The sequence below is a fragment of the Callospermophilus lateralis genome, chromosome 1 (genome assembly GCF_048772815.1).
Source record: "Callospermophilus lateralis isolate mCalLat2 chromosome 1, mCalLat2.hap1, whole genome shotgun sequence".
NCBI classification, from domain to species: Eukaryota; Metazoa; Chordata; class Mammalia; order Rodentia; family Sciuridae; genus Callospermophilus; species Callospermophilus lateralis.
Genome location: NC_135305.1, coordinates 76,651,818 through 76,677,210, shown reverse-complemented (window position 1 = coordinate 76,677,210; position 25,393 = coordinate 76,651,818). Strand labels below are relative to the sequence as shown.

Here is a 25,393-nt window from a genome sequence, read left to right as displayed (position 1 = left end):
CCATGTGTAAGAGCATTAGGCTGTGTATGCATCTGACAGAGATGTTGAAGCTCATGAACATGTTAAGATTATCTAATGCTGCCTAACATTTGTTAAGTGTTTGCTCTTTTTAAATGGGCCATGTTGTTTAATTGCTAGAAATCTATGCAATAGATAGTTTTATTTTCATATGAGGATATTAAGTTTCCTTAAAAGGTAAAGTAAGCTTCCCAAGGTTACTTATTAGAAAACTTTCATAACCAAGTCCTACGAAGTCATTCTAGGTATCTTATCCTTTGTAGAATGTCACAGAGTTTGCTTTTTAGAATCACTGCTTAAACCACATGGCAGGCTGGTTATGATTTATTTTTCTCTTTTCATAACAATACACATGGTACAACAAGAATGCTTATTATGAAAATAACTTGAATATATACTCATGCACAAAATTTTTAAGAAGAATGAAAACTTAACCTTATAGGATTTATTTGATTATTTGATTTTTTTTAGAGTAGCAATCATTCAATAAATGAATTCAATAAATTTGGTGTCTGGACAATGGGTGAGATGATGGTTTGGCCCCTGGGGATATATGGTAGTCAAAGGAATACTATAGCTTTAAGTAGCATAGTTTTAGCAAACAGATTAGGGAAGGGGGTGGAGGATAACAAGGTGGGTGCACTGGTCAGGAAAGTGACTTCTGAGCTGAGAAGATAGTCAGGTAACACTGAAGGATGGAGGGTTCCAGAGAGAAGACAGAGGATCTTCCTGTGTGAAGACTCTGAGATGATATTGGTCTGTTTGGAGAGATGGAAAGACTTGCAAAGCTGAAGCACAGTGAACAAAGGAAGGGCAGAGAAGAACAGCATGATGTGGAGACTGAAGAAAGGACATGTGTGTTAAGGTATGCATACTGGACTGTAGCTACAAGAAAGGCAAAGAGGGTCATCTGTCTCAGATGGCCAGTAAAACAATAATACAGTAAAACAATTTCTGCAATAAATATTTTCTCCAGTAGACAGACATTTTTATCACAGTAGAGAAAAGAGGAAAACAACAGGGAATAAAGGCCTTATTTATAGATTGTATTAGTATATATGAAAAAACACAAGTCATTCCTGAAAAAAGGTTAAATATCACAAAACATGTACTAATCAAAGCAGAGATTTCCAAGTTCATAACTTCAAGTTCATAACTCTAGGTATTTCTATTTCTCTTTCTTTATTAAATAAACACCTATTTTACCAGGTGACTCCCTTAGATTAAAAAAAAAATTCCATGCTTTAAAAATCTGAAGAAGCCAGGTATGGTGGTGCACACCTGTAATCCCAGCTACTTGGTGAAGGATCACAAATTTGAAGGCAGCCTGGGCAACTTGGTAAGACCATGTCCCTAAGTCAGAAAAATAAAACACAAATCTTGAGAGATAATAGAAGAGAAATAAAAGCTTGTAATCCAACTCAAATCCATACATTTTCTCACAGGATGAGATGGTACTAAAATCAGATATTGGGGTGAAGGTGGGAGGTTGGATGACAATGCTTCTTTAAATGCACCCCTCTCTCCTTCAGTGTTACTTGACTATCTTCTCAGCTCAGATTTTGCCTTCTCAAGTCACCTTTCTTGATGAGTGGGCCCACTCCCTAGTCATTCTCCATTCCCTTCCTTAATCTGTTTGCTAAAACTATGCTACTTACAGCTACAGTGTGCCTTTGACTACCATGTATCCTCAGGGGCCAAACCATGATCTCACCCATTGTCCAGACTCCAAATTTACAGAATTCATTTATTGAATAATTATTAACCTTAAAAAGTCAAATGACCTAATTTAAGATGTATTTATGTTCTATAAAGTTAATGTATTTTTTTTTTCTTTCACTCGAAAATTTGGTGGACGATTATTTAAGATATAATCAGGATGACTAGGAGTTGTTTTGCTGTGGCTCAGCTTTTGAGCCACATCTTCAGTAAGATGATATCTAGGCATTTTGTGACTGGGGTGTCACCATGCTAGTCACTTCCAAATGGTTTTGTGCATTTTATTTAATTTTAAGCATATTTGTTATTCAGTTAGTTTATGGGTAAGAAATTAGAACAAAAATGTGTGAGGATCAATCCCATTTGGTAGAGTAGACATGGATCGCAGGTAACTCTGAACACACAGCTTTGATTTTTTGGTAAAATTTGTGAGTCCATAGCATTCTGTTGTGCTACTCTGTAACCTTGTAGTTCTCTTTCTCTGTGTTGAAGAGCTCATCTTCCTGTTGTCTAGGTTCCTGAAGCAGCTTCTTCTTGAATTGAATAAAATTGAATTGAGGTGTTGTTGTTTTTTTCCACATTGATGATATCAATTTTGATGTCATTGTGATGACAAATTTCTGGTGTGTTCTACCTGGAAGTACTCAGTTGAGGAAAAGAGATCCAGGCACAGTAGTAAGCTACTGCTTAGCTACTTCACGAAAACCACTGTATTGCCTCTGACACGCAGAGTGGATGACCAGGAAGGTCCCGGGGCCATGCTAGCTCCCAGTCTCCCCACATGCTGCTTTCCAACAGATTTTTTGCTGTGACTCAACTGCTTTTGAGGTACATTTTCAGTAAGACAATCTAGCATTCTTTTGACCTGGGTATTGCCATTCTAGTCACTATCAAACAATTTTCTGACAGTAGCAAGAATCTTTTCTTTTTTCAATTTTGGATTTAGTATCTGAGTACATGACCTTTCTGAGATATGGTGCTGATCAAGAGTATCTGCCAATTCCTCTGAGGAAGACAGGCTTTCAAATGCAGGGAGGTGTCCCTTTCTTGGCCTCACTTGCCTTGACATTCTTCTTTCTAACTTGGTCCCTGGCAATGGTCTCCTTGGCTTCATCAGTCTTTTCAGTATTTGCCTTTTCTTATCCACCATCTTGCAAGATGGGAAAGAACAAAGTCTTGTATTTTTAGAATAACTTGGAAGAAAATTATACATTTCTATCATGTCACATTTCATGTTGTATATTGAAAATGCATCCAATTTTGAGATCAAGAGAAAGTTCATTTCTACAGAGTTCTGTCTACCAAGGGATCAAGCAAAGTTTATGGTACTCTACCAATAAGAATTTACTAGGGCCAAGAGAAAGTGGAAAGTTTATGGAGGTGAGTCTTGGTCTGAAACTATCTGTGGGAAATATTGGGCAGAGGAGGCTGAATACCTAGCACTCTCAAGAATCATAAGAACTGATCTATGAGAATGGCTGAATTTCCTGGTGACTTGCCTGTGGCACTGAGCCTCAGTGTCACATGAGATAAACCTGGAGGGTCTGTTGGAAAAGAGCTAGGGAGAGGAAGAGTTACGTGGACATCTAGCCATCTTCCTATGAAAACCAATTAAATATTTAAAATGTTTAAAAATATCTGAAAATATACAAATACATTAATCACTTTGATATTTTACTATTAATTTTCATTCATAATTATAAAAGTATTTTGACATATGAATTCTGATCCTAGATAAGATGTATGAGAACAATAGAATCCCTAAAGGGCATGTGTATCTTATCATTGATATCTTATCCTTTGTAAAATGTCACATTTTGCAAAGCATTTTTGGAAGTCCATTACCTCATTTGATACTCATAAAGGCCCTATATTTAGATGTAATTGGTATTATTTCTATTTAATAGGGAACATTAAGGCACAGAAAGGTGAGTTAATTGTTCACCAATTAGACCCAAATCAATCAAATCAAAATCCTGTGTCCCTCCTTCCTCAAACTAGCCCAGTGGTTTTCAAAGTGTGGCCCTAGTCAAGAGTCTCAGCAACACCTGGGAACTTGGAAATGCAAATTGCAGGCTCCAGTCCAGACCTAAGAAATTAGAAGTTCTGGGAGTGGGCCCAGCACACCTAATTAGTCCTCCAGGCTATGCTGGTCCCTGCTAGTTTGAAACCACTATTCTAGTCCACAGTGACTCTGCAACCCACAAGAGTAGTGTAAGGAGAATTTCCTTTGGGAGAAAGGAACACATTCATTTCTCAAAATTTCCTTGATTACTTTATCAGTCATGCACATGTTGGTAGACAATTCATGGTCACACAGCTGTGGCCCTTTGGCTTACACTATTGGCACTATAATATTACTCAACAAATTGTTTGATTCTTTCTTCCTTTTTTGTTATTAGTTTGATTTATGAGATGAGTCAGAAACCATTTTCTTTTATAAAATCTTAATAGTCAGAGCCTATGGTCATCAAAGTTTAAGGCCAAGGAAAAACAATCTTTGTGCTAAAATCAAACTAATAATATTTTTGTTGTTTGTGTTTTAACTAATTTATGCTTTCTTAAGTTTTTTTTTCAACTAAAAGAACTCTATAAAGAAAATAAAATAGAGGGCTGAGGTTGGGACTCAGAGGTAGAGCACTCACCTAGCATGCATGAAGCACTGGGTTCAATCCTCAGCATCACATTTAAAAATATAAAGATATTGTGTCTACCTATAACTAAAAAGTAAATATAAAAAATATAAAATGGAAATCAGAACTATAGATTTATTATGGCCTCTGGATTTTTAAAAACATCTCAAGGAATAAAATACTGTATTTCATTGAATCTAAGATCCCATCAATTGGAGCACTAATTAATTGTGTCAGCATTATTTTATATACTGCTCGTGAGTTAGGAAAACATGGCCAATCAACGAAGTACCATCAAGCATAAGTGGCATCCAAATTTTTAGACATGTTAAAATATGAAGAAGTATATCTTAGAATTAATAAAATACATTCCACAATTTAATGTGCAGCTGCAGCTGCCATCATCCTCCAGGGCTAATTTTGCTTATGTATTTTCTTTCCATAAGCAATGTTTACCAGGTCTCTGTTATGACACAGAGTAATTTTGCTCTTCAAAGATAAGCAGCACAAGCCTAGCCTAAGTATTGTTTTATCAGTAACTAAATACTTCATATGGAAAATATTCTTCTACAATTTGGTTTCTGAGTTGTCATATGGTGTAAGAAAGCAGGTAATGGAGAGAGAAAATGGAGGAAAGATAATAGTAAAATATGGAGCACTCAGTCACTTGAATAGATCTTTTGGTTGTCACTTACAAATGAAATTATTCTAAAACCTAAGAAAGGTTATGTTTTATATGCTGACATTTTTCTTTCTTAATTAGCTGTTTCTCATTATGTTAGTAGTTAAATACATATAAGTGAACTATGTTGCATAAATTCATAAATGTTTTGCAGATCCACTCCCCACATTTTAGCATGAGCTATGTACTTGCTGGAGAATATAACTAATGACATACTGATGCATGGGAATTTTGAGCCAGAATCAGATTCTGACTGTCACATAGAATACTCCACAAAAAATAAGAAATACAGCCTCTCCAAACTGGTAATATGCTAGAAAAGCTCTGCTTGTATTTTGATTTGGAGAACTTAATTCAAATAAGAAAATCATTACCATGAAATTTTCTATATTTTCACAATTTAGGATAAACTTCTACAGTAATTAAAAACTCTACTCACTTATTTGGGATATTTTTAGTAACTCTGAACCCGGTGGAAAAGATATGAAGGTGAAGATCAAGAACAGGAGGTCAAACTGTGGTTCTGTTCATCTTCAAGCTCTGTAACTTGAGCAAGGTACTTAATTTTAAAAAAAAAATTAGAAATTTAATGACTATTAAAACCTCTTTAATAATTTCTGGGTAATACAGTAAAATAATAATAATAATAATAATACATTCTTAGTATTACCTTGTTTAATCATAAAACTGAAATTAGATAATAGAGAAAATACTGTGCAAAGTGCCTAACATAAAGTAAAACCTCAAATATGTCTATTAGTTTTTATTATTCTATCATCAATATCAACACTAATGGGGTGAAATTAATGTTTTCTGATCAACCAAGAAAATAGTTTTCAAGAGGTTGCGGTCATTCTGAGGGCCTAGGTCCAAATTATGACATTGGAATTGTCCTCTTGATTTGTTTTATTGGATAGTTTGTTATTAGCAAGTACTTAGCACACTATTGACTTTTGTATGTTAATACTGTATACTCCAACTTTACTATATTTATTTATTGGTTCTAATAGTTCTTATTGAATTCTTTGGCATTTTCTATATATGACATCATGTCATCTGCTAATAGAGACAATTTGACTTCTTTCTTTCTGATTTAGATACTTTTTATTTATTTTTCTTATCTTATTTCTCTGGTTATAACTTCCAGAAGAGTGGGCATCCTTGTCATGCTCCTAATCTTAGAGGAAAACCTTCCCACTTTCCACCATTGAGTATGGTATTAGATATATGTTTTTCATGGATGGTCTTAATTGCATTGAGGTACATTCCTTCTATACCTAGTTCCTTAGAAGTTTTAATCATGAACAGATGCTGAATTTTGTTGAATGCCTTTTCTGCCTATATTGAGGTGATCGTATGATTTTTTCCTTTATTCTGTTAAAATGGTATATTTATTACACTAACAATTCCCTATATTGAACTATCCTTGCATTCCATGAATAAATCTCACTTGATTACATAGTGAATGATCCTTTTAATGTGATATTGAATTAGGTTTGGTAGTGTTTTATTAAGGATTTTTTTTTCTGATTTAACTGTGTTTATCATTCTTAAGCATGTTTATTTTATGTAGCTCAATTGTTAAAAAATATGACTGGATAATTTATTCTATATCAGAATATTAAAAATGTTAAGCATAAAGCACACCTCCATATGCTAAAACAAGATACAGAGTGTTTAGGAAGCAATGACTGAGATATCCTCATTGTAAAATAATAAATCCTTTATTTTCTTTTAAAAGAACTAACATTTATCCCAATGGCCCCTGGAATTATACAAAGTAGGCTCACTTACAGGTATAGAAATATGAAATGAAGGCACTTCTGTAACTAAACTGACTTTTAATTGAATGGACAATATAATTATATTTACCTAGAATTCTGTGTTGCTTCCTGGGATTTCTGGCCATCCTCCAAGTTTTGTTCAATTAAGAACCTAAAGTATCTTCCAACAATATTTGTGGCATATATTCTGTATTCAAATACACTATATAAATGCCCAGACTTTTATTGAATTCTACAACTGTCAAAATGATATCGAAAATAAAATAAAAGTTATTAATTCATAATATTTAATCATTTATTCCTTGTGTAATAGGAATAATTGTCATCTCACTACTCTTTATCCCATTTCTTTCTGATTAAGAAACTAATTTGATTGCAAAGTTAGTGAGGGACAAAGTTGAAACTTGAACATAGATCTCTGACAACCAAATAAGCTCTTCTATTCTCTAATTCTTCATGCCTACTTCAAGTTTAATATTTTGAGGATTCAATAATATCCCACTAGCATGCTTTCCTGAGCAGGAATGAAATGAGTTTATCTCACCAATTAGAATGTAGCAGGTGTTAACAGCTGGACTAGACACTCTTATCTAAGGCCACTGTTATAAAGGGCAAATCATTACATCCCCATTTAATCCTTGTAGTCTTTTCCATAAAATTTCTATTAAAGGAACATATTGAACAAGTCATATGTTAGGAACAATTTACAGAAACATGAATGTGTGGTAATTAAAATAGTATAAGAGAGATGAATACGTGATCCAAGACAAACAAATAAAAAATAGAAGAGGAGGTAGAAAAGGAAGAAGAAAAGGAGGAGAAAGAGATGGGGGAGTAGCAATGATTAAAAAATAATAATAAAGAAATCCTAATTCATATAACATTAAACATAACAGGAGCATCTATATGTTTGCATTCTTCCTTTAAAATATGCTGTGTACCAGGCCTTGGGCTAATTTCCCAAAATACAGTGCAGATGTACAAAGAGGGTTTAATATGATGGTAGAATGCTTGGAATTATCAATGCTGCACGGCATTTCCCAGTTTTCAACCCAACCTAAAAGCACAGAAACAGACAAGGCTTCAGGCTGACTCTTCATGAAGAGTTATCTGTTAGGTGTCTTCTAGACACTCTTTTCTCCACACTCATTTGCTGTGGTTTGATACTGGCAGTCTATTATGAGAAGATAAAACATCAATTCCCTAGTTACAGATCAATAGTAAAAAATACAACTGCCAAAAAGACATATCACATTAGCTGAAATACATTTGCTTTAAAAAAGTATAATCATACAATAAATAAAATACAAAAGTAAATGTAATCAGGTTCTTTATAGATTTTAATAATGAGAAAATTAGAGATGTAGGACAGCCACTGGCAATTTAAAGTAGATATAGATTCACTGGTGAGAAAAAGAGAGAAAAAATAAGTCAATGTCACAACAATGCACTTTGTGTAAATGGACATAGCTCAGTCAATATTCAACTGCGTGGACAAATTATACATGTAGATAGAAGGCAGTTGAGTTGCAAACCTCATATATATATGCACAGAGGATGAAGCCTATACATCATTATTAATAGTTGGCATAGACCAACATAGCCTTATATTTTGATAAAACTTGTGTCTTGGCATTCATTTGTAGACTGAATTAGCACCTAACTTTTTATAAATTTGTGTTTAGGACAGGTTAATCAGAGAATTTCTGTATTTCCCCCAGGATAACTCATAGCAAATCCTGAATTCATTTAGCAAGTGTCTGTCCTCAAAGAATGTTCTCTCCCTATTTTTTTTACAGACCATTATAGGAATAGAAGAATAGGAGGATTACCAAAAGGAGTAATTCTCTGTCAAGGAGAAGACAGTAATTCAAGACTCTAGGATATGCTATTTGATTTTTTTTCCCTCCAATTAGTATTTCTCAAAAAAAAAACTACGTATTCTCTAAGAGAAATGATTTATATTTCAGACTATAAACTATTTACTAAAGGAACATATTTTATATAAAAGGAACCTATTTTTTATGAGACACTATCATACTACAAAGACTTTTGCATTATCCCAAAGACAGAAAAAGTTCTATCCACATGATAAAAGCAATTTGTACACAGGAATTGACTTCATATACCAAAGAAAGTAGAATGCATTCATGTATTAAATGGGAGAAAAAATATATCTTGTTATAAAATTAATTTGAACTACAGTGGTACAGTGTCCTTGGGTTCAATCTGCAATACTGGTGAGGGGGATAAAATATAAATAAAAATTGCTGGGTGTGGTGTTGTACTCCTGTAATCCCAGTGAGACCAAGGGAGGAGGATGGTAAATTCAAATTCAGCCCCAGCAATTTATCAAGACCATGCATGTCTCAAAATAAAAAAAAAAAAAAAAAGGAAGTGCTAGGAAGTGATTTTGGCCTAATTATATCGTCGAATTTTGTACTGTGTGCATGTATGTATATGTGACAATAAATCCCATCAGTATGTACAACTATAACATGCCAATAAAAATGTGAGAATAAATATTTTTTTAAAGAATGATTTTGAACTAATGAACCTAGTCTGTTCTTTTTTGTTTAAGTTGACAACACTAGAAAGCCAGTGGGGACTGCATTATGGTGAATCGATGTTATTGTTTGAACCTGGTACTGAGTTGTCATGGAATCTTGTTTTTTTTTTTTTTTTTTTTTTTTAATTTATTTTTTAGTTGTAGTTGGACACAGTACTTTTTACTTTATTTATTTATTTATTTATTTTTATGTGGTGCTGAGGATCAAACCCAGGGCCTCACACATGCTAGGTGAGTGCTCTACGGTTGAGCCACAACCCCAGCTTGGAATATCCTCACACTGTAACCTGAAGACAATTCTACCTGAACCAGCATATTTAAAATGATAAACTGATACCTTCAAGGTAAGTCTGATACTGGGCTTAGGGCAAGAAATAAAGCTACTTATTCCTTGAAGGTTGGAACTTAAGCCTGGTTCTTAAACACAAGAGAGGAAGGATGAAAAACACACTAGTCACAAATCCGTTGAATTTTAACTATGTCTATATTCAGGCTGGGACTTTTGACATAGACGTACCTTTCTGTTTTGTTTTTCTTTTTATTTATATTTTAGACTGCTAACTATATGTTTAAAGTAAAAAAAAAAGTTCTGTTGTTTTACTTGCCCTCTCTTTTTCTTTTGGAGATATTAAAAAATTATTTTAAAAGATTGATTCAAGGTGCTAAAAAAATAAGACTTAAGTATGTCTGATATAATAACCTCAAAATAACTCTCTAACATTATTCACTGTTCTACTAGGAACACAGATGAATGTGGCCAGAATCCAAAAAGTTTAGGAGAGGAATTTGCTTTTGTATCTTATACCTACTTTTTTTTATGTGAGGTTTTTTTTAGCTCATTTCTAACTTCATTTTGGGACTCCCTGCAAATGGAGGTGATTTCTGGCTTGGGACAACAAGAGGCAAGTTTTAACTGCCTGTCCTGAACTTTCAGACTAAAGTAAGAGCCTGGTGGTTAGGAAGCAAACAAAGAAAGCCAATGGTGAACCACTGGGGAATAACTGCAGAGCTGCCCATAAACCCGGGCTTCTACCCTGTTAGTGTGGCAGCCTCACTAGAAAATAGAGCTAGCAAACTAAAGCCTACAGGAGATGTTATATGCAGCTGCCCAGCAGTGAGGCTCTGTTGTTAGTGTCTATCACAGGCCCTGATAGTAGAGATAAGGGTCTTGGGCATGAATTTGTCCACTGTAGAGTGTGCATGCAAATTCTCTACTAACATGCAGTTGATAAAATGATTTTGTCTTTAATGGAAAAATCTAGTAAATGCATCAAGCAATTTCATCTAACTACAAATTCAGGAAAAGCATTTTGGTTTTAAACCCAGCTCTTTCTGATGATAAAAAAAAAAAAAAATAGTTTCCTTATCTATGAAACATGTGAATTGGTTTGGACTGCCTCTCCTAAAATCTCTTTGGAGTCTAAGATCCTCTCTCCTTGTTGCGTATCTATGCCTTATCAATAGGCAAATATTCAACAAATGGGCAATTGTTACATCATCTAAAACTTGCATCTGTTTGCTTTTCTTTTCAAACTTTTTATTTGTTTATTTATTTATTTATCTTTTAATGTGGTGCTAAGGATCACACCAAGTGCCTTACACATGCTAGGCAAGTGCTCTGCCACTGAGTCACAACCCTAGCCTATCTATTTGCTTTTCTTAAGAAACAGGCACCCAACAAAAAAGTGTATGGTTTCTGGAGTAGAAAAGATATTCAAGGGAAGAAATAGATATGAAGGGGTTAGAGGTGGGTGGAGAGGGTAAAGATTATATTCAGATTTACTCTGGGACAGAAAGCAATGAAGAGCTCTCCCCAAATGCATAACAATGCAAATGGATTGAAAAAAAAAGGTTTTATTGCATTCTTCTTGTTATTATTTGGCCTTTAAGTGTCTTCGAAGATTCCCATGTGGTAAATAAAGACTTAGTCCTCAGCTTGGTGCTATTGAGAAGTGGTGGAAACCTTATGAGCTGGGGACTAGTAGGAGATCCTTAGGTCAATGGAAGCATGTCCTTGAAAGAAACTGTAGCACTCTGTTTCTGTCTTCTCTCTTTTGCTAGCTGGCCATGAGGTGAGCAGTTTTGCTTTGTCACACACTCCTCATCATGATGTACTGCCTCAGCAAAGACCCAAAAGCAACAGGTTAACCAACCATGAACTGTAACCTCCAACACTGTCAGCCAAAATAAACCTTTCTTCTGTAAGTTGATTATCTCAGGTATTTTGTTACAGTAATGGAAAGCTGATTAACACGATACTGAAACTAAAAGTGGTAGAGTGGTAGAACTCATATTTCTTACATCCATAACCAAAAAAAAAAAAAAAATGCTACTACTACTTTCTATTCTACTTTTCAAGATGACATTTGAGATTTGAACTAGATTTGGCAAAAAAAAAAAAAAAAAAAAAAAAAATGAGCAAACAAAAAGATTAATCCCTTCCAGCTAGTTTTCAGAAATGGACATGTTACAACTTCCCCCTTGGCAGGGAAAAAGTTCTGAAAGATTACCATTCCTCTCCCCTGAGAGATATTTTTGGATCCAATGGCAAGGAGCACCTTTTATAGATTTCTTTCTTTGCTTTCCATGTGTTTTGTATTGTTTGGGTTTTTCTTAATTTGGGGTACTTTATTTATTTTTATTTTTTTAAATTTAAACTAAACTATTCACCAATTTTAACCCAAGTGAGTTTTATCTGCAATTCAAAACTGACATCTACTTGAGTTGAATTCCATGAACAACAACAAAAAAGGATCGTAAGGATAGATTTGACATAAGCAAACACCTCTTTATTCAATTTTAGCAAAATTATGCATTATTATGTTTTTTTGTCTTTATGGAGTTGCCTGTTTTAATATGTTTTCAATAGACAACAAGGCACCAAGAACTCTGGGTAAATAATAGATGTTAAAAATAGCTACTACCTAACAATGTTACTGGAATAATTAGAGTACAGAAAACTCTCTCACATGAGCAGCCAACTAAAAACAAAGGTTGGCATGATGCTGTTTCTTTGGTTCTTTTCAAATTAATACAGCACACTTGTTCCAAACTCATCTCTCCCACTTAAAACTATTTGGGTTGTTTTTGTTTTGTTTGATTTTCAGCTCTCCCTAAAATATACAATAGTGGTTCCTATTCTTTGTGTAATTTTACATTTTTTCTTTTATAGATACCCATCCTGCCAGCATACATTTATATGCATGAACTATACATATGCCTTACTTTCACACCCAGAGCAAGGAAATATCTTTCTTAAAGAAAGCCTCATTTCTAGCCAAATTCCATTGAATTGTGTTATTTAAATGTAATATAACACCAAAATTCATTTCTTGGTTTGGTGTCTGGTTACTACAGAACACAGACAAAAAGTTCAGCTTTGCAACACAAGAGAACACTAGTAGAGACTCTGAGAATTTTTCATAGACCACACAGAGCCTGTGAGCAAGGAGACTACACTTTTGCCTTTGAACCTGGAAGGGCATAACACTACTGAAAAATAGCTATCTCCACACCATGTACAAGGAAACAAAAACAATGACTTCCATTCTTCTTGCAGAAAAAAACCCAGTAGCTTTTCCAGCATATTTTAAACAGAAGCCCTATCACTTCTGTCTTTAAATGAAAAATGGGACTCCTGAAAGGTATAAAGGTTCTGACATGTCCCACCAAGTTCACTAAAGAAACCATTTATCTTTGTTTTCCTTAAAGGCAATAAACACCATTTGAATCATTTTGGTCCAGTAAATCACCAAAATTTACTGGACTTGTGTGAAACATATTGTCTTTCCAAAATCCTAAAAGATGTTATGATAGCATAGCATTTCATAAAGTCCTGAATGAGAGACTTACACTTTGCTGTCACCTTGTACCCCCCCAGAGGAGGGGTGTGGCCTTCTAATGCATCAAATCCAGCGGAAACCAGGACCATGTCTGGATCAAACTCTTTGGCCACAGGCATCAGGACAGTCCTGCACAGTAAAAAGGCAATAGTCACACATGGGAAATGTACATATTTTTAAAATTGTTTCAGTGAAAACAACTTGGCACAACTTTCAGAACTTCCCGGGAATAAAGAAAATGGGTAAAGAAAACACCGATGAATGGATCAAAAACACATCATTTCCTTAATACTGCATCACTATTATTTTTGCATTCCAATTCAGCCTTTTCTCTTTCATCTTTTTTCTCAGAATTGAATATACACACATAGACACACACCCGCATTCTGCAGGTACATTCTAAAACCCATCATATTACATGCACATCTGTAGCTGTTTTATCCTACTGCCTATTAAAAAAAAAAAAAAGCCTTCTTCTTCCAAGGGAGTGACTAATGTTTTACAGAGGAAAATCGAAGCAAAAATCTAGCTTGATCTAGTTAGTGGGAACTTGGTGTAAATTTGAACTATAAATTTCTTTTGGGAAAAAGTTTGCTTTCCTGACTTTTTTTTTTAAGAAATATTTTAAAATATTTGTCATGGTAGGGGGTGACTCTTACAAAGGAAAAACACAAAATTCCTTAATAGAATCCAGACTATAATGTTAAGTGAGTCCAAGGTCAGACGCACCAGGAATGTGGCAGCTCATCCATGACAGCAGCCCCTGCTGGCCCCACTCAGACACGTCAGCACTTACCTCTCCAACCTTCTCAGAGCCCCCAACCCTCTCTCATCAGTGTCAGTTTTGAGGGAGAATGATGAGTGGATGCCACAGGACTTGATGAATTTTTTTTAAAAAAAGTCACCCAGGCCTGAGACCAGCGTACCAACGTACAAATTCAAAGACTTTAATAAAATGGGAGCAAATGCACACTATCATGGTTTTAAAAGAAATATGCTCTCTACAGTGTGTTTCTGAAAAATATCTAAGACACACATTAAAATGGTTTTTCTTGAGCAGTGGAATAATTCTTATAATTTTTGTGTTTGTAAATTTCCCAGATTTTCTACAATGATCATATATTAATTTTACATTTAAAAATAAATTTCATGTCATAAGTGAGAAGTTGTTAAACTTAGAAAATAAAAAATATGTAAATAAACTTTATCTAGAGATGTAAATTAATTAAATATTTTAATAACTTTACCGTGACCTCGCAAATTTTATCCTTCAAGCTTATAAATGTACATATTAGATGATTACCATGGTATTCCTTCCAATAATTGGAAAACCACATAAAACTGAATAGCCCATCAGTGAAACTTGTAAAACCTTAATGTTATTTACTATGTACAATTAAATTCATTATTTTTTTTCAATAAAATTAAGAATTTCTACTATAGCTCTATTGTTTGAAGAGATATATTAGATCCTTTCCCTCGCCAATAACATCAGTTCTTATATTGTAAAAAGTGTCACATATAACTAATTCACTATTTGTCATATGAACAAAATAGCCATGTGTTGTTGAGATACTGGAGCAAGTTTTCTCAATGAAGCAAGAATGTTTTATCAAACTCTACTTAGTTTTATTAATCCTAGGTACTTTCTTGGAGAACAAATAATTTGGTTTTTGTCTTAAGCAAATAACACCTTTGTTGGATCATTCCTGCATTCACACACATAAGGGTTTTACAATTTCACACAGGTTTTCAAAATGTTCCATCTCACAGGACTAATCCTATACATCTGAAGTCACTCAAGAAAATGACAGAAATTTTTGAAAAAAAACCCACATTATCCTATAGACTCATTTCACCTAAAATAATACATGCCTACAATTGTAGTTTGTTGAATAGCAGTATGTTGAATGAATTAGTTGTGCATGATTAGAACAGAGCAGTGTGGTATTATACTCAAAACCATGCTGTTAATTATGTACTAACCTATATGGCAACAGATGTTCATAGATGGTGATGTTGGTAAGGTTTACTCGTTCATTTTAGCAAACACATATTAAGTACATATTATGTTTCAAACACTGTTTTGGCTTAAAGATGTGCTCAATTTTGAACTGAATCTTATTATATCTTCCTATTGCTGACCTTAAACTCTTTCTTGGCACCCCCCCCCCATAAACTGATATAATGAAGACACCACAGATCTCTTCATTTTTGCAATTATTTTACAAATGTACATGGATCTGTTTGCATTCTTCTATTTATGACAGTCTAGATTGACATTTATTCAAATAATCTAGGGTATTTATCTGTTAATGGTTTGAATATATTTTCCAAAACTCATGTTGAAATTTGGTGGCTATCGTACGAGTATTGGCAAGGGCTCTAAGAAATTAATTATTGGGAATTAATGAATTCATGCCAGCATTATGGGCCTGGACTCTGACTGTTCTGTTTTGTTTTTTCCCCTCTGTCTTTTCCCACTTGCCTTTCCACCATGTTAGGACAGCATGGAGGCCCTGGCCAGACACTAACTAGCACCAAAGTCTTGAACTTCCTAGCCTCCAGAAACATCAGTCAAATAATTTTCTGTTTAATATCAATGACCTAGTTTCAGACACTCTGTTACAGCAATACAAAGTGAACGAAGAGAATGTTGGAAGAACTAAAACACTTGTATTGGAGCATCAAGTGGGAAGAATAGAAAATTTTTCTTAGAACAAACCCTCGAATTCATTTATTTAACGTTTTCTCTGAAAGACTGCATTTTCTGGCTGAAGATGGCTAACAAAACATCTGTTTGCTACTTATCTTTCCCAATATCCTACTAAAAAGGAATATAAGGATACACTTATGAACTCATGGCTTTTACTATATATCAGTTAAATAGACATAGAAATAATTTTAAATGTATGCATATGTATGGGCTAGCATAGATTTTCTTATAACAATGACACCCCTGTAACAAGAAACATACATACTATTCCAGACTTTGTTTTCTAATTTTAATCTCCAATAAAAGTATCCAGGGATCCTTGACGTGGTTGATTCCTGGACTGCACCACAGAAAACACAAGGGGACTCTAAGGCATCTTGTCATGACATGGTTAAGGAAATGCTCAAAAAGGAAACTGGGGATGTCAACAGAACTTATGAACCAATGCAAAAGAGCTCTCAATGGCCAAGGCTAGAAAAATTTTAAGAAAAAGTTTAAAAATTATACTATGGATCATATTCATAAAATCAAGTAAGTATTCATGTGTCCATAATATGATAAATAAATTATGGCCTGAAAAGAGACAGAAACAATAAGAAAATAACTCATCCTTACAGAAAAATAATATCAACAAACAACTCTGGAATAATGGGGAAAATAGAAACATCACTATTTGAACAAGACAGAAATATTTGATGGAGGCAACACTTATGGATGGATATTAAAATTACTAGGCAAAAGTTTGAGGAGAAACATTGCATTTCTATACTACCAAAATATCTATCCAAAGATATTGCACTGGAAAAAAAATTAGATACTTTACACTAAAGAAGACTTGCAGGCATTACCTTAATTAAGTGAGCAAGGTTAACATTTCCAGAAATACGGCCCTTTGGGTCCATACTCCATGGTAAGATGTATGAAGAAAGGCAGATTGGTTCTGTGGTATTCCTGTTACAAATATGTAACCTCAAGTCTAATGATGGTGAAACATCAGAAAAAACTTAACAAGGTCATTTAACAAAATACTAATGGTATTCTTCAAGAGTCATGGCTACAAAACAAAAACAAAAAGCAAAAAAAAAAAAAAAACAAAACTAAGGAATATTTAGATTATTACTAAATGTTGGAAGACCAAGGAAGTCTGACATCTAAGCTTTATGTGAGGATTGAATTTGTTTCAAACCTCAGAAAGACATTAGTGGAAAATTTACACTCCCACATATAATTTGTAGTTTTAACTAACAACATTATACAAATATCAGTTTCTTAATTTTGATCAACTTATGATTTCTATAAGTTATTAAGACAAAGAAAACACTACCATTTTGACAACTTTCCTATAATTCCAATATTATTTACTAATAAAATGTTGACAAACATCAGATTCCTGAAAATATTTAAGAATAAAAGAGAACGAGGGAGATGTCAACAAACAGATTTTTAACAAATATCCAGAAGAGGAAGTTGACGGGAGCATATGAAAAAACAATGAAAAAAGAAGAAAAGAAAGCTACTGTCCTGCACATGACATGCTATCAGGGCCCACAGAATAGGTGAGATACACTCTACCTAGTGGAGCCCCACTGAGGGAACAGGCCTGTGAAGGGAAAGAGAGACAGGGCTGAAAACAAATTAAAGAAATGACAGACAGTTAGCAATACCAAGCTGGGTGCCATGGCCCAAGCCTATAATCCCAGTGACTCTGGAGGCTGAGGCAGGAGGATTGAGAGTTCAAAGCCATCCTCAGCAACTTAGCTAGGCACTAAGCAAATCTGTGAAACCCTGTCTCTAAATAAAATACAAAACAGGGCTGGGGATGTGACTCAGTGGTCAGGTGTCTCTGAGTTCAATCCCTGGTATCCCCCCACTACCTCCTTGATTACCTTTTTCTATGCCAGCAACCAGGGAGGACATTCAGATTCTCTTTCTTGAGGAAAAGGACATGGTAATCAAAGCTAAGCTTCTGCTGTAGTTATCAGTGCCCCAAATATGGTCCTTCTTATTTGGTCATTTAAGGGAATTCAGAGGCCATTAAATACTTTTTACAGTGCTAATCCTAACTTGGGATTTAGCAGAGGCAAAGGGACTTCAGCTCTAATACACTGTAAATCCACTGGATCGTTTATTGATCCCTGGGAAAGAAGACACCAGCTACTAATTCCTTAAACACCAATGGAAAACCAGGGATTTCTCGACAAAGAAGGAGATCCAGTGGTATGGGAGGGCGGATTAAAATGAACATATAAATGACTAGATGAGACAGAGATAAGTAAAGAAATAGAAATACTATTCTCAGAGAAACACAAGAAAATCTTTCAGTTTCAAAACAAAGACATGCTGAGCAATCAAAGAACTGTGGAAATAAAGACAAATGACAATCACATCTATTAATAAAATAATAGACGTTCTGCAAAGTAAAATTCTCAGAAGTTCCAAGAATATACTTCTACAAAGAAAGGAAGTAAATCAAAGAAATGGTAACACCTCAAGAGGAAGCAAATATGTCAACTATACAGTAGGTGAGAAAATATGAGACAAATGATCATTGCAGAAGCCTTGTATTTGAATAATAGAAGTCCCTGAGAAAGTCAAGAAAAGAGAGGAGAGAAAACTATCAACTCACAATAATTGTTGATAATTTTTAGGGACTGAAAATTACTCAAGTCTATGATTTAATAAATCTAACAAATTTGAAGCTGTTTTAAAAATGCAGCCTTTGACATAGGCTCATGATCTTCAGACAACCCAAGGATCTTGAAGAAAGAAAAAGGATATCCTCCAAAGAAACAAGAAGATAGCAACAGACGTGTCTTATGAGGAGCAGTCAATGTGTTTTCATTCTGAAGGAAAATCATTTTTAAACTTTATTTCTACTCCCAGCCATTACAGGCTAGTATTTCAGTATGTCCTTAAATAAAAAATACTTTGACAGGGAAGGACTTCCAAATCACCTTTTCTAAAAAACTCAAGAATGTACTTTTACAAGGAAAGAAAGTAAATCAAAGAAGCAGGCATTGAACAAAATAGTTGCTATGCCATAGAAAAATAAAGAAGGCTCACTCTTGGTTTTCATGTCCATGTCTTTGCTAGAAAACAAGTGATTGAAGCAATACTAGTAGCATCCATGGTTTTTGTTTGGTTTTGTGTTTTTGTAGTCACTGACCTCTGTTGATTCCGGCACAGTCTCCTTGAAGAACAACCTTCCTCTTTCTTCCTTGCATCCCTCCGTCCCAAGTGAGAGACATTGAACTTATAAAAATAAAGGTAAAGGCTACTACGAAGGAAGACATAGATCATATGACTGGAGACTGAACACACTCAGGAAAAAAGAATCCCATTTGCGATATCTTTACAGTCGATTTGGAATCATTGATTCAGATTCTGAACCTCCTCGGTTGGAATCAGATTCCTGGAACGACTTCATCTCTAGCCACTGGCCAAACCATTGGCCACACTGACACTGAGTCCCGTGCAGGCCTGTCCTTCAGCTGAACCGCACTAGTCAATTCCCATGACTCACTCCGGCAAGTGCTGAGTGAAAGAGTGAGATGCTACCCACTCATCTCCTGCTCCGTAACAAGACAGGAGCATCATAGAAGAGCGGCTCTGGCTTCCTGCCTGAAGCTCAAATTGTAAGGCATTCAAAACACCTCAGTCTACAGACTTACCCCAGACTATGTCTGTATTCATTCAGTGGCCGCTTACTGAACCCCTCTATGGAAAGTGCTGAGATGGAGCCGGGATACAAGGATACAAATAAATTATAACTGTGCCCTCAAGGAGACTGTGAATTTGAAGGAAAGCTTATCTTTGAGTTTGGTGTCGGAAAAGCTCAATACACACAATGTACCAAGAAACAGGAGAGTGGGCATCCAGCAGGGATGAAACCATACGAGGAAAGCTCACCAGTGGGGACATGAAAGCTGAGAGATGTGAGTGTAGGAGGTTGCCAGGAACAAAAGTAGAGACGATGATTCAGCAGATGGAGGGCAAGGGCGAAGGCATGGATATCTGAAAGGGTGTGGATGAGTAGTTTGCTGTGCATGGGCATATGGTGTAAATGAGGTGCAATGGAAGAGGAGGCTACAGGACCAGGTGATCCAAAGCCACACGCCTGAAACGGAACCAGAGGAGCCTGCTGTTGAGCCAGCTGGGGACGAAGGACTGTGGGCAGTGGTGAGTGTTCTGAGAACTGGAAAGTTGACAACTGCATAGTGCTTCAAAAAGTTACAAAGTTCAACACATTCACATTTTTTTTTTGTCTCAGTAAATCTTTACCAATTACCTATGTTGTGCCAGGCACTGTCATAGGACAGGGTTCACAGCACAAAATGTCCTGATTGGTCTCTTGCCTTGATACAGTTTACTTTTTAATAGGGGAGAAAGTATATAAACAAGCAAGCATGTAGTAAAAACTAAGGAGAAAAGTAAGTCATGAGAATATATGAAAAACTGCTCAACATCTCTAGCAATTAGAGAAGTGCGAATCAAAACTACACCAAGATTTCATCTCACTCCAATCAGAATGGCAATTATCAAGAATATAAGCAACAATAAGGGTTGGTGAGGATGTGGGGAGAAAGGCACACTTTTATATTGCTGGTGGGACTGCAAATTGGTGCAACCACTCTGGAAAGCAGTACGGAGATTGCTCAGAAAATTTGGAATGGAACCACCATTTGATCCAATTATCCCACTCCTCAGTCTATACCCAAAGGATTTAAAATCAGCATACTACAGTGACACAGCCACATCAATGTTTATAGCAGCACAATTCACAATAGCTAGACTATGGAACCAACCTAGTTGCCCAACAGATAAATGGATAAAGAAAATGTAACACACACACACACACACACACACACACACACACAGTGGAATATTACTCAGCCTAAAAGAAGAATGAAATTGTGGCATTTGCCAGTAAATGGATGGAACTGGAGAATATCATGCTAGGTAAATAAGCCAATCCCAAAGAACCCAAGGCTTAATGTTTTCTCTGATATGCAAGTGCTAATTCACAATGGTGGGGGATACTAGGGAAGACTAGAGGTACTTTGGATTAGACAGTGGAGAGTGAAGGGAGGGGAAGGGGTAGAGGGGTAAGAAGGATAGTAGAATGAATTGGACATTATTACTCTATGGACATTGTAGAGTAATAATTGGACATTATTACATATACGTGTGATGGGTCAAATGCAGTCTACTGTCACGTATAACTAATTAGAACAAATAAGAAAATATTAAGAAAAAAAGTAAGTTATACACAAAGTCACAGGTTGGCACAAGTTTAGATATGTGTACACAGAGAAGGTCAGTGGAGGTGTTAACTACAGAGCTGAGAGTGGTACTGTATGACACAGAAGGCAGGTCACTGCAATTATGAGCAAAGAGCAGTGGCCAGAGAGGAGAGCTCCACCAAACACCCTGACTCTGGAGGGTCTTCCAGGTATTCAGAGCATCACAAGGATTTCACTGCAAGTGACACCAAGTGCATGACAGGAAAAATGGTTGAAAAGAGGTCAGAAATGTGGCAATAAAGCTAGTTCCTGTAGGGCTCTGGAGGCCACCATAGGACCTTGGGTTTCATTCTGAATAAGAAGGAGAGCCTGGAAGTTTTGAGTAGGGAGTGCCCTGATCTGATTTATGCCACCTCTGAGACAGCAGACTTGTCCCTCTGTGTCATTTATCATGGCATATATATAATGGTGCATATGTGAATTATAGGTGAAAATCCAAAGTCTGCATTTTTTATAGTCTAGTTGTAGGTCATGGCTTAAAAGCATCAGATTATAAAATCAGACATTTTTAAATGGTGTAAGTACTTCTGTTGATGTTTTAAAAAGATTTTTCTTTAAAATGTGTACATTATATTATGCACATTTCCCCGTCCATTCATACATGTCGGTGCATGAAGGACAAAGGAAAAGTGCTTGCAAGGAAAACTCTTCCTGACCGTCTGCACCTGGACAAGTGGCCAAGGCAGCACATCAAAGAACATCAGCTGAACAGATTCCAGGCAGCTGCTAGGGCTGCCGGGGCTTCAGGACATCTGCCAGCACCTCACTGACCACTGGACGGCAGTGGGAAAAGCACTAAATGAAAGGATATTATCATGGGCATCTCTGGAAGAGGGTCAGGTCTGGGAGCTGTGAGGACATCAGGCACAGCTGGTGCTCATCTCAGCGCTAACCTGAGTAGGTCCTGTTCTACTTCCTTAGCTCAACTTTACATCTCCTCACACCCCAACACACACACACACACACACACACACACACACAATTTCATTGCTACTTCTCGCTTTTACCACCCTTCCTTTTCTTATTGCCTCAATTCCCCATCTTTGGCAGCTTCCTCCACTTCCCCCCACACCATAGCCAAACTATCAAATACTACTGTCTACACTTTTAAAACATGTCCAGGAACGTAACACAGCCCAAGTCCTCATCCCATCCCATCACCTGTGTTAGCATTCTCACTTCCTGATGAAGACTGCGGCCAAGACAGAGGCTCCCTTACTGCCTGTTTTCCCTCTTTATCCCCCTCCCCCTGCTCACAACATCTCTACATGACAGCCATCAGGTCCACAGCGTTTAATCAGACCTGCATTATGTCTCTCAGCATAAAGCAAAGCCTTTTATTTTATTTTATTTTTATTATGGCCTACAAGTCTCTGTCTCTTGCCACTCTCTGCCAGGATTCTATTTACATACATGCCTGATGCACTCTGGGAAAAGGATTTTTTTTTTTTTTTTTAAATGGAGGGGAACCAGGGATTGAACTCAGGGGCACTCAACCACTGAGCCACATCCCCGGCTCTATTTTGTATTCTGTTTAGAGACACGGTCTCACTGAGTTGCTTAGCATCTAGCTTTTGCTGAGGCTGAATTTAAACTCGTGATCCTCCTGCTTCAGCCTCCGGAGCCAATGGGATTACAGGCATTCCCCACCATGACCAGTTGCAAAAAGGGATTTTTTAACAACAACAACAAAATACATTTTTGTAGTAACATGTGCCTCACATCAAATGTACCATTTAACTATTTTTGCTATACAGTTCAGTGGCATAAGGTACATTCATTGTTATGCAACCCATCCTTCAACTCCAGAAGGGTTTTCAACTTCTCAAACTGAAACTCTGTGTACATTAAACAATTATTCAAAAACTCACATTTCTCCCCTCCCTTAAGGCCCTGGAAACCACCATTCCACCTTGTTTTCTGTCACTGCAGACTTTTTTAAGGGTGATAAATTATTGATTAATTTCAATCATCTTGAAGTTTTTCTTTTTTTCCCCACCCTTCCTTCCCTTCTCTTCTCTCCTTCTTCCCTCCTCCTCCCTTCCCTCTTCCGTCTCTTTCTTTCTGTTATTGTAAGAACACTTAACATGAGGTCCACCTTCTTAACAGAACTTTGGGTGTACAATATGGTATCGTTATTTACAATGCTGCCCAGCAGATCTCTAGAACATATTCATGTTGCATAACTGAAATTTTACACCCTTCAAATGATTTCCATTCCCCCCTCTCCTCGGCCCCTGGTAATTACTATTGGACTCTCTGCTTCTATGAAGTGGACTATTTTAGATATCTCATATAAGTGGAAATAATGCAGTATTTGGCCTTTTGTGACTAGTTGATCGCACCTAGTATAGTGTCCTCAAGGTTCATCCACGTTGTCACATATGGCGAATTTTCTTTGTTAAGGCTAAATCATATTCCACTGCATGTAAACACTACATTCTCTTTATCCAACTGTTGACAGGCTGTTGGATATGGACAACTGGAAACTTGTACACGGTTGCTGGGAATGTAAAAAGGTGGAAAACAGTGTGAAATGTCCTCAAAAAAATTAAAAAAATATATATATACCACGAAGGTCATGTGATTTAGCCATCCCACTGTTGAAGATTTATTCAAAAGATTTGTAACTGGGATCTCTAATAAATACTTGGTCTCCTCTGTGCATGGCAGCATTGTTCACAGTAGTGGTAGGGAGTTTACCCTGACTCTTCTTTCTCCCTAGAAGGCTTCTTCCTAGGTGACTCTCTCACTTCTTTCAAATCCTTATTTATCTATTATTCTTCTCAAGACTTTTCTCCTATACCTACCACTACCTCCAAGACTCTCTTTGGCCTTTCCCCTGTAACACCTTCCAAAAGGACACACAAAATTTACTCTGTTCACTGTTTTTCTGATTTTCCCACTACATGCAAGTTCCCCTTTGTTTCCAGATGCATTCCAGGAGCCCAGAAGGAGGCCCAGTTCACGTCATGGTAGATACGGAAAAAAATAGTTGTTTTCTGGGCTTCTCACTCTTCCTCAGACTCTGCACTTTTCACAGATATATTTAAAATGCCTCTTTTAGTGAAAGGCTGCTCACATTTCTCTTGTTGCCTCATTGTATATAAGCTTTTTCTTTGTGTGTCTTAGTTTCCTCAACTATACCTGGGGCTGGGGAGTTGCCTAACTGATGTTCAGAGTCAGATGCAGCTGTTACATACTGTGACTGATTTACGTCCCAGAGCTCGTATGTCAAAGGAGCGTATTTTCTCATTTTGTTTTTCTTGCATTTGATAAGAAGAACCATTGCTTGAAGCTCGGCATTCTTTCTGATCAAAATCTTTGTTACATCCCTCTCCTGACTCTACACGCTCAGGTACAGAGCAAACCACTTTTACTCTAAGAACAAAGTTTACATACACTATGATCCTGGAGAAGAACTATCACTCCTTCAGAGCTTGGAGTCCTAATCATGACATTTAGTGAGTTTTTTTTTTTTTTTTCATTATACTAACATGCCAATGTTAATTATAGTACTTTATGTTTTTGAAGAAATTGAACCTTGATAAGAATAACGAACCTATGTACAAAAACCACATATGTATTGTAATAAAACCATACATTCTAACTAGGAATATGCATGTGTGAGTTTTCATATATATCAATATGATATAGTCTAGAAGTTCATTCTTTTTCTGAGTTTACAATATGATATTTAGTAAGTTTATATTGTTTTAGTATGTTAAAATGCCAACGCTAATTTTATAATGATGCTTTTTATAAAGAACATATATTTGAAGTGATTAAGGAACTTTCCTTACCTAAGGAATATCAGGTAGCATCAACATTTTTACTAATTCAGAAATACTGCCCAATACTGCCCTGAATTGAGAGCTGGGAGATACTTTTTCAACCGTTTCTCTTCTAGGTTTTGTGATATTGCCAGGGAGTACAGTATTATTTTCTTTATAGTAACATATTTGGTGCTCCTCTTAATGCAAAATGATGCTGCCTCTGAAGGTAAAATTCTACATTTAAGCATAGTAAGCAGCATGAAATTTTGAGGTTGGTGTCTATCAAAATAGATAAAGAGATTCTTGTCGGATTAGCATCTAAAAACTAAGTGATATAATAAAATGCTCAGA

The 25,393-nt window shown here is 36.0% G+C and overlaps 1 protein-coding gene across 1 annotated transcript in view; it reads right to left on the bottom strand.

Moving 5' to 3' along the window:
• Window positions 1-25,393, bottom strand: part of Hdac9 (histone deacetylase 9) — a 658,195-nt gene that overhangs the window by 98,138 nt on the left and 534,664 nt on the right. Inside the window, exon 22 of the mRNA XM_076863228.2 lies at window positions 13,258-13,376. Within this exon, the coding sequence (XP_076719343.1) occupies window positions 13,258-13,376 (119 nt within the window). The remainder of the gene's footprint in view (window positions 1-13,257; window positions 13,377-25,393) is intronic.